Source organism: Botryllus schlosseri, chromosome 10 (genome assembly GCF_051294905.1).
Source record: "Botryllus schlosseri isolate E-star chromosome 10, Bs_hap1, whole genome shotgun sequence".
Lineage (NCBI taxonomy): Eukaryota > Metazoa > Chordata > Ascidiacea > Stolidobranchia > Styelidae > Botryllus > Botryllus schlosseri.
In genome coordinates, this window is record NC_137245.1 from 21,848,178 (window position 1) to 21,868,914 (window position 20,737).

The window sequence follows — 20,737 nt, forward strand, 5'->3', positions numbered from 1 at the left end:
AAACTGACCAGTGACCATAAAGCCAATCCGTGCTTTGCGTTTTATACGAGTTGCCATTGTCACATCTTGTATGCTTTTCACATGCCCTCACCCAGACAGACTGACCGATCGTTTACAAACAAATTTGAATATGGCGCGGAGATACGATCGTAGGGTAAATCCCTTATGATCATGATCATCGAAGTCTCGAAGTGTGACTTGTTCAGATGAAAAATATAACCCAACGATGTTATGTTATGTTATGTCTTCTGCGCAAGCGAACTCATTAATCAATCGATCGTCAGATTATATTTTCATCTGCCCATGACACACACACACAATGTAGGCTACTATGCGATATACACAGAGGTGGTCAGTAATGAAGTACTTCTACTTTTTGGAAGTACTCAAGTAGTTTTCCTCTACTTCTGGGACTTACTCAAGTAGCTCTGATTTCCTATACTTCTACTTAGAGGTGGTCAAAGTAGTCACCGTCGCTACTCAAGTAGAGGTAGAAGTAACGCCGGAATTTCTACTCAAGTAGAAGTAGGAGTGGTGGTTCACAAGTAAGTAAGTAAGTACGTATTCTACGCTTATTTTTGCCTACAAAACTGAAAACTCTCAAGTAGAAGTAGAAGTAGTTTAAAATCATAACTACTTAAAAAGTAGTTTCAGTAGGCAAAATCTGCTTCAAGTACTTCAAAAAGTAGAAGTACTTCGTTACTGACCACCTCTGCTTCTACTTCGCAATGTTTTGTGATCTACTTACTTACTTTTCGCTATTTTCAGTTTGTGAAGTAGTTGTTTAATCCCGGCCCATTACGAAAGAAAGCCTGAGGAATTTCGGGGCTGTTTTCACGGAGTCACAACATTTAATATTCATAAAAGTCAAGTAAAGCCTAGAAATTTTGTTGCGCTTCGCGCACAGTAGTTATGGAGTGATAAATATGTTTTCACGAAAGTATCAGTGAATATAATTTAGGTACCGGATTGCTTGGTTCCGTTCACACCGCATTGTCGCCCATATCAAATATTTCATCACAGTAAATATGGCCCGCCATAACGTTTGAAACTGACATTTCGCGATCTAGCAATTACCTATCATATTGTAATCTGACAGCCCATGCGTGTCCTGCTAATCTGGAAAATCCGGCTTTTTTTTTAACGTTACACCCGTTTTAGCGGATCACCTTTGAAGCTTTATGGACAAAAAGACATGAAATATATTTTCCGCTTTTTAGAAGTGGTATTTGTATTCCACTTTCAATTCCGAGTATCATACTTTGAATTCTAATTACTTTCAACTCTTTTGCCTGCAGAACAATGCATGAAAATCGGCATTGTTCTGGACAATCGCAACCACGCAACTGCCATTGTTATGGTCGCTGTGCTGCGTCGCTGCGATTGTTTAGGCACAATGCCGATTTTCAGACTTCGAGGTGTATTTCAAGGGGGTTCCATTGCCCTGCTTGGATTTTAATGTATATGTTCGGAATCAGTGCGACAGTAGCTTTCAAATAAGATCAACTTTATTGAATTTAAGCACGCGGGTCGTCAGCTATGGGATTAGCAATTATGCTGCGTTCAGATTACTGAGCAGTAATTTCCTCTGGGCAAGCAAGCGTGACGACGGATGTTGCGTATCTATCCGTAGCTTAGTTATCTATAGGCGGACAGTAGCGAAGTGCGCAGATATTCACCACTAGTGGAGCGCACACGCCACAAACTGGAAATTGGTGGATTAAGATAAAGCCGGAATCATTCAAGGTAATCAAATGTCACAGTTCGATGATTCAGTCTGGAAAGACTGAGGTGAAGAGAAAAACGAAAATAGAAACAGAAGGGTGTGCTGCCGGCGTGGTGTGTCCGCTTTCGTAGGACCTACTGCGAGCGTTCGTCTGTCGTTTCGGGCGACGCGTAGTAACTAGTAAGCAATCCATCAAGCGAGCGGGATGGATGAATGGAGAGCTTTATTTGTGATGTCATAGTTGGGTAATGCCAGCGCTCGGTGGTTGTAGTAAATTACCGAAGTTTTGTCACGAGAAGCAGTGATCGTCTCGATATGGGTTGTTGTTTGCCTTGCATGTCTGAGAGCGCTTGAGACCCTTCACACACTAGCTCAATTCATGTTATAAAGCTCTTATGTCCGATTTCATATGTTCACCACTAGCAGTATGTAGGCTATATAGACCATATAGATAATAATCGCTTATGTAGCTATTAATTGAAGATGGTGAGTTAGTTTGATTCAAATTATTATTTCTTATAATTTATATTTCAAACAGAATGAGTTGAAAATTCCTGTTAAGAGTCCTGCATTCTCCTCATAGAATTACCGTACGTGTTTCTGTTTTAATTTTACATCCATATATCATATAGGTAGTCTCTGTAAAGCTTGAATATGGCTTTTACGCAAGATCCAATAAAACATATTTCTTTTGTGTATTGCAGTTACGAATAGTTTTATGTCACAATAAAAACAATACCCCATATCATTGAATATTGAAACCGTCGACAATGAGTTTGAATCTGACGAACGTTGCGATATACGGAGAGCATCTGAGGTGAACTGGAATGAATTTACCAAGGATATTTTCCAAAATGCTAATGCAGTTATCACTGTGTGTGTGACAGGGACTGTTTATTGAAAGAAAAACCACCGCTTTTGAAAGGCAGATGGCAGTTTTTCAGGAATTTTCCAAACACATTTGTCGGGAGCGAGGTTGTCGAATGGATGCACAAGAACCTGTCCTCATCTGAGAATATGAAAACCGATGATTGCGAGGATGATAAAACTGGTAAAAACTCGCTATCAAAAGCACTTTATTTGCGTGTGTATTATAAAGTTCATCACCATTTATGAAACATTTTTGTCTTCCGAGCCCAAGATGAGCAGCAAATCTGCCATGCTCTACATTTATAAAGTCAACTTGAATGGAACTTGCAACTTGGAAGAAGGCCTAACCTACTATTGTAATTTTAAAAAAAAATGATACCTTTAAATTTCCCGCGCTTCTTCGATAGTAGGAAGACATCGAACAATGTTCCCCGCCATTATCACCAATAAATATTTCTCATGAACACATCAAAATTTATAAACGTCAAAATAAATGTTTTATGCTTTTAAAGAGACGGATATTTTGGTTGGGAGAGAGTTAGGGTGAAAGTTGGGGTTCGAGTATCCCAAGATTAGGGTTGGAGGAGGGGGATAATAGGGTTAGGGTATCCCAAGATTAAGGTTGGAGGAGGGGTATATTGGGGTTGGATATCGTGTCCCTCACCTCAACCCTAGTCTTGGGATACCCTAACTCCAACCCTAATCTTGGGATACCCTAACCCCTATATTCCCCCAACCTTCTATCGAAGAAGTGCCAAATTTTCTGCAATATTGATGTCATGTCTGAAAATGGTGACCTGCTAAGTAATCAAACCTCTTACAAATCTGTCTTGAAATATGCTTGGCTCGAACTGGTAACAGCCTAACAGGACAAATAATGCTTGCGGCAGATTTGCTCCGACTAAATATAAAGCAAAGCTTCGGAATTTTGGTAATATATCAACATTGTTTATTATACCTTTTGTAGAATATGACTGTAAAATGTTAAAGCGTTTGGCATGCGAATGTTCATTGAATGACAGCCATTCAAGAAGATTATCACTATTTGATATTTATACGACGCACTTATAACCTCTAGGTGACAACGACAGCAAGGATGAAGCTTGTGTGGATGTGAAGGGGTCGGAAAATGCCACTCGAATTTTACAAACTCTCACAGACTTTGGCATCATACATAATGGTATGATATTTGAAGTTTTGGTATGTTTGATTTCATTCATCCAATATTGCATACATTGAACAGTTCAAGGAGATTCCCGATTTAAAAATGATGCGTCTCTATATCGATTCACTACTGACGACGGGTCAAGTTTTGGGTTGGTGGAAGCTTTAACTAAAGGCAGACGATTACATCAAATGTAAGCCACACTGAATACTATATTTTATTGTGGATATGCTAGGCGAAAGACTGGTCTTCATCTCACTGTTAGTTCTGCTTAATAAGACCGACTGAATTCTTATCAATGAGGTTTTTTACTTCTCTGAAATCATCGGAAGTAAATCTGTTATATTTATAACTTGTGGGGATATACCTCTTTTAAGGACGAGTTTGATTAACAACGCTTTACCAATAGTACTTGTGTAAGTGATTGGATTCACGTTATGTACTGCTTCGTATGTCTTCTGTCTGCCATGGTGATTTTTTAACTTTGTTACAGGACTCTTTGCCAGGGCTGCGCATTGCTGCAACGGGTGTGCGAGTACGGCGAATTTGTTTCTGACAAATGCATGCGCGGGTCAGACTTAATCTCATGGATTTTTGATCACAAGCTAGCGTCTCATCGTGACGATGCAAATCGCCTTTGCAAATTAATGTTTGAACATGGCATATTAAAACCAGGTGATTGTTATTTTAACGAATAGCCTACTTACTATTTTTGTAGGGCCTATATGCGGTGTCCGCTGTAGTGTACAAGTAAACAATGTACAGATACATTTCAAGGTAGTCACTGACGTTAGTATTGTGTTGTCAACTTATGTCCTTGATATTGATCCATAATATCACATGAATTTTACAACTTCCTTCAATGTAATGCGGCACATAGCCTGCTTAGTTAAACCAAACTATCAATTAATTTATCCCAGTTTCAAAATTTTTTTCAAAGAATGGATGCTTTTGAGTTTTTATTTGTGATCTCGCGATTCTCACCAACAATGACTGACAATTGCATAAGGATTAGTGTTTCCAAGGTTTTGCTTGGTAGCTATCTCATTACATTATGGTAAGATTACACCGAAATTCCTTATCTTGAGTTACACGTATCTTACCTTACGGGATTAGCTGACATTTTGAATTTTGTATTTTTATGCCCTGAGGGCATTGTTTCCTGTGATCTGGTCGCTTGGTTGAAAGGAAAGATATATCACTTCTATCACAGCTTCTAAAATGGATTAATATGCAAATGGCTTCTCAACTAGTTGCTGATGATTACCCCTGAAGAGTGTCAGCCGAAAATATTCGGGTTCATTTCAATATGAGTATACTATTCAATTCGGTTGCTATGGTATATTCATCAAGATTTTTGTTTGTTATGATTTCCTTTCAAGTAATTCATCACCCGAGAATTATTGGTTTGCTTTGCAAATCTACTTGAAAGTATCTATCATGTTCTTATAATGCCTAAAAGCGTAACTTAAAACATAGCCGAGTGGCACTTGTGATTTACATTTACGAATGTTCTTTGAAATAAGAGATCCGGCTATAGGCGTCAAAACAAGTATTTTGGAAAGTCCCTTTAACAAAGTTGTAGTTGCTCATAGACATCTTCTGGAGTTGAAAATTGATCTTCTGCTATTCTGGTTTCGTTGCAAATAGTGATTGTAGGTTTAAAAGGCTGTTGTTGTATGGCAAGTCTGTGTCCTCGCATTAATCATCCTCTATTTTCTGTCGTAGTCATAGATGATGACACCCGGGTATTGGTAGTGGTGTTCCTCACTTGAACCGACTGATACTGAATGCCACTCATAGCAAAGTAAACTATGCCCTTAGTTTGGTACTTGGACAAGGTGATTAACAGTGTACGTACACCGCCAATTTATCAGATCCTGTTTTTGTGTAATTCAAACTCGAGAGTCTGCCCTTCATCGAGGTTACTTAATTTGGATACACCAACTGGTTGTGACTCTTTGAATTTTGTGTTCTGTCGGTATATGGCGGCGACAGGAAGCTTTTGATGACTATGACAAATATTGGCTGTTGCAGGTCAGCTTTCATAGAATATATAAGTTCCGTAGTTGGCTCGGCTTGACACAGTAAATAACTGACATAGGTAGCAGGTCTTTGACCCTAGGATAGCTAATGCTTGGGATTAAAACAACTAATATTTGTATTCGCCTGTGCTGTGATCCGGTGCTATCAATCATATCGATTGTTGCTGTGTATGTCTCCAGTGTTTGAGGAGGCACGCTGGGAAGTTTGAATGAATGCAAATACAGCCAAACTTTTCGACAAAGTAGGTGTACATCGTTGAACGTTAGCTCCGGGGTCAAATTGAAGAGGTACACAACACGAGACCATCTGGTCTCCTTACTTAATTCTTCTAATTCATTCTGTCCTTGCCGAAATCCCATGTGAATCATCTGCCAGTTGTAATAATAGTAATAATAATAACTCCATTTCGCCATCTGTGCCTGTTAAATCTTGGATTGTATATTTAGATTCCAACGTAATAGAACATGTTGAACTGCGATATTGGTCGCCGATTGCAATTACAAACTAGGATGAAAGCATAAATGTAGTATTTTGTATTGATTCAAATGGAAGTTCGTTTGTCAAAGAGGCCACCAATGTAAAGCGGTTCGTTTTTGGCACGCGCAAGACCCACGAGAATTAGATGTTCCGCCGATCTATCGATTACGAAAGGCGCCTCTTATCCTATACGTTGGACAACGCCTTTAATGACCGTACACGCCCACTGTTGCCACTCGAAATAACGTAGCGTAGTGACGATTACACGCGTCGCGAAGCGATGTGATAGTTCTTCCACGTAAGCCTGTATGCCGCGAGAGCTTCTGGAATATCGCTGATTCAACATCCACGGTACGCCGCTACACCGGGAATTTCTGTCTATCTTGTCCTATTTTAAATATTCGCTTATGCGGAATTATGTGAATCAATGCCTTGTGCAATGCAGACCAACGCGTGTTATATTTAACACAAGGTCGCCGCTCGTATTGCGTAGCTGTAGCGGTAATGTGACCCGCGTGACTGGTGTAATCGGTTGTCATAGTACGCTGTAAAGACTGAATTGCGCTCAAAAGCTGTATTGTGTGGCTGTGGATAGTAAATCGCGCGCGCGAAGCCCTGGAGCTCAATTCGATTTTGCAAGCTCGCTGCATTGCCTTTGTGCGGCAGGCTGGCTCGGTGAAATCCGACATTCCAGCGTGCTCGTACGGTGTTTTTAAAGCGAATTCATATCGATGTTTTCAATGTTATTGCTGTAGCGTGAGTGGGAGATTTACTCCGCGCCTGACATCCGCTCATTATTTCTCTCGGCCAAGTCGTCATTACATATAATTATCATGGAGATCTGGGTAGTACACAATATTTTCGCCCGCGTTGCTGACGGTACATTGCTTGCGTTGTGGGAAATTTTCGAGAAGCGCGTGTAAGGCCACGTCTTGAGCAAACAATCCGCTGTCGAAGGAACCGGAATTCCGTCGCGTCAACCTTCCAACTGCGTGCTCGCTCAAGCGTTTTGCAAGGGCTGAACTCCGTGACCTTCGAGTCAGAAACCGTGGTTCGCGCTTTTCGTCGATATCACCTGACATGCGTGCGAAATGTAGTTCCGAGAACGAATTCTCGGTATTATCTGGATAGGATTATTATTTTCTCGTGTGTCTGCATTTCGCCGCGAGTCTTTTGTGCGCAGTGTGCAGTGTGCACGCTTCCGACGCGTGACACTCGCCCGCTAACGCAGGCTGACCTTTTGCGGGATATCGAACCGTCTGTCACCGTTTCCGGCGTGTTCGTTTTGATGCTTTGGGTTTGTTGCGAGCGAATTGTCCGTTTTTGGCCGTTTCCGCTTCGTGAATGAATTATTTCGAGTGGCGTGTTCGCGCGGGCTTGAAAGCGTTTAGTGCGCGTCGGCGGCTAACCGTTTTTTTGCTGGCCTTGTGATGGGTACATAGCCGATTATAAAACGACAAAAGGCGCCAACAACTAACGTAATCTCTCGCTCCCGATCGTTTACAAAAGACCTCCTTGGCTAACCGTCAATGGGATCGCGCTCTATTATTCCATATTCAGATCGACTGAACCCACTTGTGCTTTTGAGATATCTGTTCTTACTGTTCGATTGATCAGCGTACCTGAGATTGAACTGGCCTTAACATTAGTACTTGACAGAGGTACAGTGTATTAAAGTGGTCATCATTGGTGCTTGTTTAGAAGTGTCACCGTAAATTTCTACTCAATCACAAGTAGAAGTATGTAGTTTCGAAAAGTGGAGGGATCACGGCACATGCTTTAGCAATTAATCCCAGGTTGCCACTTTTGGAATAACTAAAGTAATACAACTGATAACACTACAAATGCGTGCAATTTTGAAAAATATATTCAGTTGACATGATACGGGGGCTGTTTCGTCCGATTGTTATGACAATTTCACTCAAACATACCCCGAAAATACTTTTTTCTCAATAATATTCCGAGTGTAAAATGTGATTAGTTATGCCTGATAACCTGTGTAGCAGAAATGCAATTGGTAGTTTAAAATCATAACCACTAGAGAAGTAATACAAGCATGCAAAACTGAAGAAGTGGAAGTACTTCGTTACTGACCATATCTGGTACTGTATACCATTGTGTGCCGATAGTAAATGTTAGGCTATGTCATACTAGATATAGGAAACACTTGGCCTATTGATTGCAATAGAGAATTAGTTTGCTCGTGAAACTGCTGGTAATCTGGTATAGAAATTTTGAATTATGAATTTCTTGAAATCTACTTTGAAAGTGTCGGTATTTATTTCACTTATTCGATGATATTCACACCTTTATAATGACCAATTTTGATAAATATGAAAACCACTTGTATAAATTGAATGTTTATTTATTGTTGATTAAACTGATTCGTCAGAAATTTAATCTTTATATGTTTTGATATTATCATGACTAACACAAACCCAACAAACTGAATCACATTGATATAAAATCGAAGTCCTGGATTGATTGTTGGATAAGGTCTGTGAACTCACGAGACCAAAGGTTCATTGGTGTATTTTGATGATTACACTACTGTGTGCTCGATTCAATAATTTACCTTTGTATTGTCCTTCATGTAAATGCTATTCACAACTCTGTTGTAATATGAGAATTACAGATTCCTCACTGAATATGTAATGAGGGGAATGGTGAGGTGTCTGCCAGGCTTTGAAAATGATATGAAGTGAAATTGCTACCTCATTGTAACAGTAATATTCCTCCCCATGGTTATTAACCGGTTGTTTTTCTGTTTCTCCAGTTTCGAAAGAGGTCTCCGAGTTTGTGGATGGAAGACCATTTTATCTCTTCGGAATCGATTACACCACTCCGATATTATCCACTCCGTCCTTTTTATCGTTACTTAGCTCCAAGGAGCCGATTGTACTCCCTATTACCTCAAAACCTACTATCCTGCAAAAACAGAATCAGCATGCAAGGTGGGTTGTTTGGTGTTTCGTCGTAGTTGTAGTATCAGATTCACGCTTTTTGTTCAGAATGCGAATCTTTCATTCTTCATATATTTGAAATATTCCCGTAGAATGTACCTGTTTTTTGAAATTTTCCGGGATTACAGTAATTTTGATATTAGCTATCAATATATTCATTGATAAAATAGCATCGCGTCTTTGTGCTGTGCTATTCTGGGATTACAATACCGGTAGTTCATATTTGTCGCTTTTTTGATAAGGATACGGCCATCGTAAAATCCTGTGTAAGCATTGTGCCTGTTTGATGTTTCATGCTGGCTATGGTTGTTTTTCAATGAATTACCCAGTTCAACCAGCTGCTTGTAACATATATTTACTGGCTCTCAGTTACTCATTACCGGGATGCGTGCGCGTGTGCATGGCACTCTTCCACTTGTTAGCACGCCTTCAAAACGCCCCTGCCCAATTTCAATATTTATCCTTTGACTCATACGTCCGTGAATTGTCATTTTGAATGGTAATTTGGTAAAGAAGACGTGCTTTATGAGGCCACTTTTATTGCGGTGTATGTGAAGTGGGCGTTTCCCTTCTTCAGGCAACTGAGCGGCCAACTCCTCGATCTGTCAATCTCAAGAAATTTAGCGCGACGAAAAAGTGAGCGATTTTTTTTAAGGTCTTGTTTTAACATTGCCGACGACAACGCCTTCACCTTACGCCCGTCTGTCCTCAAAACAAACATTATGTCCCGTTTCCATGCCCCTCGTTTCGTATTTAAGTGTTGGTTTGTTGAGTCGGGATTATGGTAACAATGAGTTTTGGAATGACACGCCTATTTTCTGCAGTGTTCAACACTATTATCATTGTCTATCACCGTGTCGGTATTTTCCCATGATTTTGCAACGATCTCTGGATTTAAATGATGATCAACAACAGAGGCATGCCATCGTAAATGCTTGGATGGAAAATAGGAATTTGGTTGATAGATTAATCCGAGTCTCTGCCTTCCAATCCACACAATGCAATTTTTGGTGAAAGCTGGCTGTTCTATCGCATTGGCATAAAAAAGGCAACGCATTACGCTTTCCCCTAGTGACGTAGTCTGGATTGACTAATAATATTGTCGTTTACGCAGACGCGTCAAGTTCATCGGTGGCGTCTGACGATTCGGGATTCAACGATCATAACAAGTAACTGACCGAAGCGGCTCTCAGTTTTTCGGCGTCTTACCAACTCTTGTTTTTAGCGTTCCGCCCGGTGTGGTGACGCCAGTGTCATACGAATCCCTTTTGAGAGCTGACGGGAAACTTTCTCCGGAAGCATTGTTACATCCGGACGCCCCGTTTTTAAGGAAGGAGCTGCGCGTAAGTGTTCTTCGACGTAGTGTTTGAAGGGGATTAGCGTGTCGTAAATTTGAATTTGGTTGAAAATATATCACAATACCGTACCCCTGTTTTTGCCTAAATAAAAATGTAGCTCTATAAAATGTATGGTTTGGCAAATAGAAATTATGAATCCGTATTATTTAACGGTACAATTGTTTTCGATTGTTGTCATTCAATCATTTGGGCACTGGTTTAGTATATCTTTTGAATTTGTGTGAGCTGAATTCGGCCCTTGGCGAAGTTGGCACTAGAAATGTCGTGACTATTATATTATTATGAAACCGATGCATAAATATTGTATTAATAAATTCGAGAATGTGAATGTGAGAGAGAATTGTGGTATAATGGCACTAGGCGAATTCAGCATGTTAAATTCGGCACCAGGTGAATTTGGCACTTGGGATGTCAACAAACCACTTGTCTGTGCGTCTGTAGCAAAAGAGTAGCTAACTGATATTAGGCTTAGCTGTCTGGGCTACTTGAGTGTCCTGTCCTGAGTTGTAAGAGATCTTCAATGGAGATATTAGTCTGAAGTATATTTTCAGACTCTGTTAAGGTACCGTTTGTAAAGTGAGTCTAGTTCGAGTGTTGCTGGCTTAAAGACTCGAAGCTATGTGCGACAGGATGTAATAAGCTTATGCAATCGAATTGGCATAGTATGGTGCGATCAACCTTCATGGGATAATAAACGGAGGTTGCTAGAGCGCCTACATTGGCCTCAAATTGCAAACGAACGCAATTAAGCTGAATGATGTGGGAAAGGTAATCAAAGTAAGCAATCAAATCGGATATCTGTCGTGAAGGTACAAGACCAAAATACAACATCAACTCAAATGAAGTCGAGGATTTTAAATTGCTGTATTCGGGGTAACATTAATGTTAGGGGATATTGTTCGTTGTTGGTGGTCAGAGTTTGAGGTTTGGGTTAGGATTAGGGGTTGCCTAGGGCCGAATTCACCGGTAAACGTAGTCTCTATCCAAAATGTAGTAATGAGTGATAAGACAGTTACAACTTTTGTTCTTTGCGAATAGATTTTTGCCGACGGAATGGGATACGGTTTTATTGTCCGGGGCGCATCACCGTGTTTTGTGAAGATTGTCGACCCAGACTCTCCTGCAGGCATGTCGGGCCTCAAAGTGAGTCGAGTTTTCTATATGGTTTGTAAGTTGACAATGTTCGAAGTCGGTCGTCAAAGTAATTTTGTGAGACTTCATTCGGGAACAAATGAAAGCTGCAGATTCTGCCTTTTTCAGATTTGTCTTTGTGACTAATGTACAATCACCAATAGTCCCACAAATCGGTGCAATTGGCACTTGTTATATGGTGATGCTTTTACGCAGCACGTAGAAGAGTACTTCATATTGATAGAGTGGATGGCGCAAACAGACTGAAACATAGTTCTAACAGTTTGAGTAGTGCTAGTGCGAGTAGACAAAATCTTGCAGTAGAAAGGTAGAAGCACTTAGTTACTGACCACGTCTGATTTTATAGGTACTTGAATAGATTTGAGATCTCATAGACTTCCGTGACTGAACACTTTCGGATTTGTAAAATGTGTCTCTCGGACTAAACTGTTTCATAGTGGCGATGCAAAAGCGAATGTTGCTGTGTCGTTTTATCGATTCCGTTTTTGAAAAATCAATACAAATCTGTGGAAACTCGCTCTTGGCTTGACAATGTTCATAAAGCCGTAAGTAATATTGAACTCGCTTCTTCTACATCAGTGGTTTTTTCCTGCAGCCCCACTTTTCAAAAACTGCCTAGGTCTGGCGCCCCCCCCCCCCCATTTTTCAAGGACGGTAGTAAAAACTAGGGGTAAGAGTTCGAAGTCCGGTCGGTCTCTTCGGGTTGTACTTCACTATCGGAAATAGTTTGTATCGCGCCCAAAGACCACTTGACTAATTAACGCTATATTAATTGTACGTGATATATTCGGGATCAAATTAAGGTTATTTTAACAACCATCTGATACGGGCTCATACCATCTGGTTCGATCCCGGTGTACCCATCCCGAATTCACCTCTGCGCAGGGTTGATGATCTGATGACTCGAGTCATTGCGCATGACTCGAACCAAGTCATATGTCTCCAGACTCAGACGACCAAGACCGACATTTTATTGTAATTTGGAAGAATAGTAAAGTAACCGCACTATTGGGATATTGTCTATTGGTACTGGTACTTGAAAATGCGACCAGAAACTGCTAAAATTGAGGAAAATAAGTATATTATAAATGTGAACTATGCGATATCAGCAAATAGAGTTATGAAAAGTGTGTTTGACAAGTCTTTAACGAGAAACTGAGCAGTCAACGCAAATGACTTGGACTCGGACTCTAGTCATAATACCATGACTCGGACTTGAGCCTCTGCTCGCTGATGATGGACTCGGGCTTGATTCGGTAGCGAATTGAAAATGACGCGACTCGACTCTAGTCAAAATTATAAAAGTGAAATTGACTTGTGACTAGGTTGCAACCCTTCCTCTGCGACTGGCAACGCGGGGACATTAATTGTATTGGGTTTTGTTACATTGCTTTCTGTGACTAGTAAATCAACTGAGATAGTGATTGTAGGGATCTTTGCTCACATTGAATTTAGTACTGCACCCAGTTATTAACTTTAACATCAATGTATTGCAAGCAAAGCAAGCCGCATTATATACCGCTCATATGAGGTTACGGGTCACAACACTTGGCAGTGTCATCCTCTGTGATATGACGAAGAAATATTATGAAGATTTAATTTTATAGCTCTCAGATACAAATAGAATTAGTTGATCATTTTGACCAAAAAGCTTCGAAGATTAGAACTCAGGGTTCTACTATATAATCATCTATCTATCCCCCTGAGCCCATCGCCCACTTGAGCATTTCCGCCCCCTTCGTAATCCAAATCGCCCCTAGGGGGGGGGGAGGCAGTTTAAGAAAAATTGTTCTACATGGTGTCTGTGATAGGAAAATCTGTTTTGTTAAATAAATACTCCACTATTTCCTTGGTCTGTGCTCATGGGCCTACAAGTCTCCATCAAATCTTTCAGGCTTGGCAATACATAGTGGAGGTCAACGGTTGCGACGTCACGAGGAAAACGCACACCGAAATCGCAGACCTCATACTGAACGGTCCCAGGGGCCTGCTTCTTTCTCTTATGGTGCCGAAAGACGACGAATGCTATGCACACATTCAGCAAGTAAATAAGGTAATGCCCGGGTTTTGGATTGCGATTTGAAATTACAGATATGACTCGGTTAATCCAACTTTGCAGACAGTCACGCAGTCGGATTTGCAGTTCCCGAAACCCAGCGCCAACGCGGACAGGCGGCAAAGCTTGCCCATCACGCCCAAGCCTCCGAAATTACCAACCGCGCAGCCCTGGATGAAGCACCCCAGGAAGGGGTCCGACTTTGGCGTCTTTGTGCACAAGCCGGGTGTTAAATATGTGCATTGACTTTACGTCGGGCTACGTCCTGGCCGATTCACAACTCTTGAGTTCCGTCTCCCATCGATTCTTTCTGCAAGTGGCATCTGAAATACCGTACAGTTACTGTGATGTAAATTGTGTATTTTTCTTTTGCTATCAATCCAACCGAGCCGCCGAGGTTATGTTTTTTTCTTCTTGTTTCCTTACACGTGTGCATCTGTGCAAGCTTTGTGTGTTCTTTCGTCTTCTGGGTTCAACCCGGCAAAGGTTGCCGCCGGTTACCAGTGCGAGTCGCTTTTTTCCTATAAACGCTGCTTTTGCGTGGCTGTCACTACATATTTCATGACGTTCTGTCCGGCACTGGGTGGTTTTGCTGGGAATTAGTTGCCATTCAAGTTGGTAAAGCCGGCGCTTCTGGGCTTTAATTCAGTGAAAGATATAAATGTGACTCGTAACGCAGCTGTTCTCCATTTGAAATCGGTATGGTCGTGTTCGCCCCTGTGGGGCGTCGGCCCTGCATGAGATTCTACTTGTCAATGATTTTCGAGACATACTGCCCGCAATTACGGTATCCTATTTAACGATTCTTTTGGTGCCCGACATTCTTTGTCCGTTTTTTACTAATTGCGACTTTGCGGTTCGACGCGTCGATTCCAGTTTTTGAAGTCGGCGCGACAGATCCATGTCAGTCACGTGACCCCGTAATCCCGGGTTGCCCGGATTTTGCTGTCTACAATGAAATATTTGCGTGTTCGTTAATTTTGGAGTGTTTCAACTTGAATCGTGTCAAGTTTGTCCTAGTTTTTGATCTTGTATTTATTACCCTTAATTAAGAACTCGAGAGTTTCCGGTCCAATCATAATCGTTGATTCTTGTATTGTTGCGAAACCCGTGGTTTCGGTCGCTTGCGAGTGCTCGATCCACCTTTTCAGCTTCTCCGTGAAAAAAAATTCAATTCAAGTCGATAGGTTCCTTTGCCCCACTGCAAGTATTTATTTTCGAGTTGGCTTTCTCTTTGTGTTTGTTGATTTCTAGTTCCGATGAACATGTATAAAGGGTGAAAAAATGACAGTGGTTCTGCTGATGGGCGGTCTGCCGATAGGCTGTATAGGACTTGAGCAGTTTGAGCAAGCGTAGTACAGACAACCGGAAACGTTTCAAACATTGAGGGATATATTCTATTATAGAGACAGAAAAGTAAAATGCGACGTTACAAACAGAAAAGGGCGATGTCGCAGCGGCCTAGCACTCTACTGACATCCACTTCGGTCTATTGCAGTTTAATGGTTGCTGGTAACAAATTTCTCTGTATAGGCCTACTAGGGACTAAAGTTGGTCGTTGCGACGAAATTCGGTAACGAATTTTCACAACATGCTCAAAACATTCCCCTCTGGCCTCCATACAAGTGCGAAGACTGCGCTGCCTAGCCTAGATTATCATCGCGCAGGCTCCAGCTCGCGTGCCTGACATGGCAGTCAACAAATGCATATAGAATTATACTGGATGATATTTAGCATGGAATATAACGTGAGCAACATTCTCATCAAGTTACATAATTCTGGATGTGGCTATAATCCATGAAAGGATTCGGTTCGTATGAAAACGAACGGGAATGAAGCTCGTGGAACATTCAAATAGCCTACTTAGCAGTCTTGCCAGATAAGAGTACCTATTATAATACTCCTATTTAATATTTTATCGTAGATCGTTTTTTTCGCCGTTCAATCATCGCCCCCGTCTGTATCAGACATTGTGGAAGTATAGCTGTTAATCGAAGTATGTAAGATGTCACACAAGACTGGTGCAAAATCCAGTGTAGCCTAATAATATACGACAAAAATGGGGTGGCATGTCATGGAAGGCGAGATCGATAGGTCAGGTCGTGGTCCGGTAATCTTGACGATGGACTAGTATTTATTTTAGTAGTAATTGCTTGTATCACGTCAGTAACCCTATATTTGATAGAGTGATGATCTTTTCGGTCGATCATATGATATTTGGACGACGTGGACGCGCGTGAATATGTTACTATACGCCATTGCTGATCGGTACTTTTCGGAGCCCAGGATCAATTGATCAATTAAAAACTGCGTAGGGCCCAAATATTATTTGCGGGTTCACCGGGAATAGCTTATTCTGCCATTATGCAGGAACGCAGGCTAATAATCTCGCCCTGTCCCGTTTCCTTAACAAACATTGGCACGTAGAGATGACGGAATCGGGACATTCGGAAATTCACGTTCTTCATATGCAGTGTGTTATTTCAATCAAAATAATGGAGAATCGTTTAAGTTTTTGACAATGCAAGGTCGTTGCCCCGAATATTTCAATGACTTCTTTACCTCTGAATCAAAAGCGCACAAGTACAACACACGCGCGTCCACGTCGTCCAAATATCATATGATCGACCGAAAAGATCATCGCTCCATCAAATATGCCGGACCTGATGTGTGGAACAGTATCCCGCCGGCCATCCGACAGTCGACGAGCATGTCCAGTTGTCCACATTCAAGTCGAAATACAAGCAATTATTACTAAATAAATACAGTCCATCCTCAAGATTACCGGACCACGACTGACCTATCGATCTCGCTTCCCATGACATGCCGCCCGATTTCTTGTCGCATTCTTTTTCTATACTATCTTCTTTACTTTCATTCAGTGTGCATGCCTCCTCTTTACGTCGCCTAGGCCAGGGGCGGGCAACTTCTCCAAGTCGGCGGGCCGGATATAGGAAAATTAAGTACTTGGCGGGCCGGATTGCTGAATCGATACATTATTCGCCCATTTATCCACGTATACAAGGAAGAAATCGTATTTAATGAATGTATTTTAACGACAGCAATGCAACTTCAAAGCCATTTCTCGCCAATAAGGACGAAGACAATTAATGTGGATTTGAGAACAGCACTCTCATACAGCAGAGGTGGCCAATCTTTTTGCCAGTCACGGCTGCATTTCGACTACTCATGTAGCCTACGGCCGCATTCCAGGAAATAGTCGTAATGAACTAGCAGGACGCCAAATACTTATGTTAAAGTGTCTATGTCCATTTCCGGCGAACTCCGCACTAATCTATTAAATAATGTAGGCTGTTCATAGTCGCGCAAAGCGCGAAATTTTGTTCAGATTCAATAATGAATTTCGTAATGAAAATTAGTAGTTCAACATATTATTTCTCATCCCATGTGATCAGATTCACCGGTAGAGTTGGTGGAGGGTCGGTCAGGGCAGGCCAATTATTATTAGTCACTTTGTTGCATGCTGTTCTTTGCATGTCTTGACCTCCAATCAGGATTGTCGGTATAGTGAGGAGAACACGATTCCTAGTTGGTATTTCTATATGTGTCAGTGTTGGGATGACTCGAGTCATGACTTGACTCGAGTCAGACTCGAGTCACCATTTTCGTATGACTTGACTTGACTCGAGTCACTTTGCTAAAATGACTTGACTTGACTTGACTCGGCGTATCAGAAATGTGGATTGACTCGTGACTCGGAGCAAAATTCACGAGTCAATTTCGAGCCATCAAGTAATCGGTGTCGATAAAAAATCACTGTATCTTGCAGATGTTCGGATCGGTCGCGAAACGCTGTTGTAACCCGTGAGAGCGACCAATCATTCAATGATCGTGCGTTTTACTGAGTCGCTATTGTTCTCTCACAAATAAATTGACCACAAGCGAAGTGATCGAAGCTTACAGCGTACGGTGTCGTAAACTAGCATAGTAAATTGATTTAATAGCAAAATGTCTATTTCTGTTCTCTGTTCTTACCAAAACCAAACCTCTTGTTTTATTGAAATTGAATTCGAATATAGTTTATATTATCCTCAACCATTGGCGGAGGCTCGAATTGTATCATATCAATTTGCACATGGGTAATGTATTGCGTCTTATCAAGTCCTTTCTCCATTCTCTATTTTGACTGGTAACTATGAACTGAGGCTATGCAATTACTTACTTAGCTTAGCAGTTCTACGTATATGTGAGCGACACAGCGCGTTATGGCGTTTATATTTAACTTTACATTCGTTCATCTGTTCAAAATCAACGACTACTCAATCTGTATTTCAGACAGCTAGCAAAATGCAATGACGTGATCCTGCTTCATACTTCGAAAAGGCAACTTGACTTGAATTGTGACTTGACTCGTGACTTGACTTGACTCGACTTGACTCGAGTCACCTCCAAAAATCGAGTGACTTGACTTGACTCGAGTCACCTTCGAAAATCAATTGACTTGACTTGACTCGAGTCAAAATGTGCAATGACTCGAAATGACTCGCGACTCGAAGGTAGTGACTTGATCCCAACACTGATATGTGTCGCATCTGTTCGCAACTGTACTGTGGGGCTCTGATTGCAAAGTGCGCAACTATATTAAAATCGAAAAATACAGTCGCATTGAATCGCGTGCTGCGCGAAGAAACTTTCAAGAATAATTAAAATATTTCAAGAAATCGGGAGTCGGTTCGTAAATTCAAATTTCACGTCGACGGCCGCCAACACCTACTAATTGAATTACATGTCCACGGCCGCACAAATTTGCTTCTACGGCCGCAGGTTGGCCACCCCTGTCATACAGGTACCACCATGTCTGCTTCTCTCTGATCAATCAATACACGGTGCAATCCTTCATCAAGATTTCAAGGCGTTCAATAAGCCCGGTACCCCAAATTTACCTAGATATCAATGCATTAGGATTAAGTAGGTGACGAGATAGCGTGGTTGTTAAACTGTGCGGCCTGTCTATCTCGATATTGAATTCATGCGGGCCGCGGCCTCGATATCTAAAATTGGCCCGCGACCCGTTTTCAGTTGGCGACACCTGGCATAATCGGTGTCTTACAAAAGCCTAGAAGTGTGGGACGTGCTTCAAGTCGACGGTTACGGAATCAAAAATAAGAAATATCGGCCTGGTGTAAATGACCATTGTCGTCGACAAACACCATTATTACCACAAATGACATTAGGGTTCAGTACATCGTAAATGCCGATAATGCAAGTCTTCTCGCTTCGACGAACTTACGCGTAAGCTCCACCCTCGCTCGCTGAGCATACATGTGTATAAAAACATACAATCACTAAAATGTATATGAGCAACTAGTGGGGAATCTCGGAAGACTGGGGCCGGCGGGCCACATTATCATGTAAGACGAAAAACTGTCCGCGGGCCGGACAAAATCCCTTCGCGGGCCGGATCCGGCCCGCGGGCCGTATGTTGCCCACCCCTGGCCTAGGCCAAGGTGGGTGTCAGATTCCATAGACTACTCCTTGTCGCTTCGACATCTTCCTGTCTTTTCCTTGTATCGCATTTTTGTGGTGTATTGAACTGATAAAATTGCTAATAAACCAATGATGATGAATAATGTTGTGTTCAATTTGCAGTCACTGTGATAGAAAATTTAATGCAAGGTTAGTTTGCATGACTCGTAGGTTTTTTTGTAGTTGTTAAACTATAGGCTTACCATATTTTGGAAATCTAAACTTTTTCAGAAAGTTCAGACATGCAAAACCGGAGAAGAATTCTCAAAAACCGGTAAATTTTTCCCACTTCGTGAACGGTTGACTAAAAAAAAAAAAGTCATCACTTCCGCTCAGAGCTCAAAATGCCAGAGGACAAAAGGGCGTCCTCCGAGGCAGGGCATGGTATGGTATGGATCGATATTTTGGTATGGAATACGGAATAATGCAAGTATGGTATGGAATGGAAGATTTTAATCTATGGTATGGAACGACATTTCCATACTTCCATACTTTGGTGTTTTATACATTTTATCGTGATCTGTGCAAGCTTCATGAAGCGTACGTTGTTCGTTGTTCACGGAATACGATCGCTTTTGTTATGTGTGAACATGAACTATTGAACGCTGTGTAGGAACAAATACACGCTTGTGCAACGGTTTTAGGAGCACTTGGAATGACATGATTTTGTGATGTAATAATGACAACAGTAATGTTGATCCTATATTCTCTCGAGTCTAGACACGACGTCTCCGAGCATATAGTCTATCATGTGACGCAATAATTAGTAAAGTAGGCTAGGGGAGACCGGGGACAATTGCAACACTTTTCGGATTTTCCAACATTACGTGTTGTTCTCATGGAAATTTCAGTTCCAAAGTTTTATATAAGGAAGCCTTCAACTCGATAGTTTATATAGAAACTAAAATGGAACTCAATCAACACTCAATCATGGAAATTTTGGGTCGCGAAAATCGCCGCTCAAATGTTACAATCGCCCCGTACCCAGGGGCAATTGTACCACCCATGCGGGGCAATTATAACAGTGTTATTTATAAGTGAAAACAAACAAAATGAACCACGAAAACGGGACCACAACTTGTATTATTGCATCAAACTAAAGAAATAGAAGTTTAAACGCTTCCAGGCTACGCCCCATAGGATTTTGGCATTTAAATACAATATCACCCTTCTTGCCTTCTTCAGGAGCTCAAAGTGTACAAGAACCACATTCATTCCATCATCTCCCTACACATATTAGGCATCTTCTACCAAGGTGATGTTGCTCAGCGTGCACAATGGGTTGGGCATTGGGTCACCTGCGAAGGTGCGAAACTGACCTGGCTAAAATATTTTGGTTGAATGTGCCGATGATAGTGTAGCAAAACGAGAACACAACATTTTGTGGAGTCAAAGCTAATGGCATTCTCCTGTTCTGTACGGAATTAATAGTAATTG

At 41.4% G+C, this 20,737-nt stretch overlaps 1 protein-coding gene and 1 long non-coding RNA gene across 2 annotated transcripts in view; one reads left to right on the top strand and one right to left on the bottom strand.

The window, feature by feature from the left end:
• LOC145448336 (uncharacterized) overlaps nucleotides 1-18,746 on the bottom strand; it is a 200,509-nt gene extending 181,763 nt beyond the window's left edge. Inside the window, exon 1 of the long non-coding RNA XR_013917875.1 lies at nucleotides 18,221-18,746. This is a non-coding gene — a long non-coding RNA (uncharacterized LOC145448336). The remainder of the gene's footprint in view (nucleotides 1-18,220) is intronic.
• On the top strand, nucleotides 2,348-15,101 carry LOC145448331 (DEP domain-containing mTOR-interacting protein-like). The gene is made up of 12 exons (XM_080326715.1): nucleotides 2,348-2,543; nucleotides 2,614-2,777; nucleotides 3,675-3,776; nucleotides 3,840-3,954; nucleotides 4,255-4,436; nucleotides 9,061-9,238; nucleotides 9,825-9,883; nucleotides 10,362-10,416; nucleotides 10,473-10,590; nucleotides 11,644-11,748; nucleotides 13,652-13,810; nucleotides 13,877-15,101. Exons 1-12 carry the CDS (start codon nucleotides 2,497-2,499, stop codon nucleotides 14,057-14,059), a joined length of 1,467 nt encoding a protein of 488 aa, XP_080182841.1. The 5' UTR covers nucleotides 2,348-2,496; the 3' UTR covers nucleotides 14,060-15,101.
• Nucleotides 18,747-20,737: the final 1,991 nt, after the last annotated feature.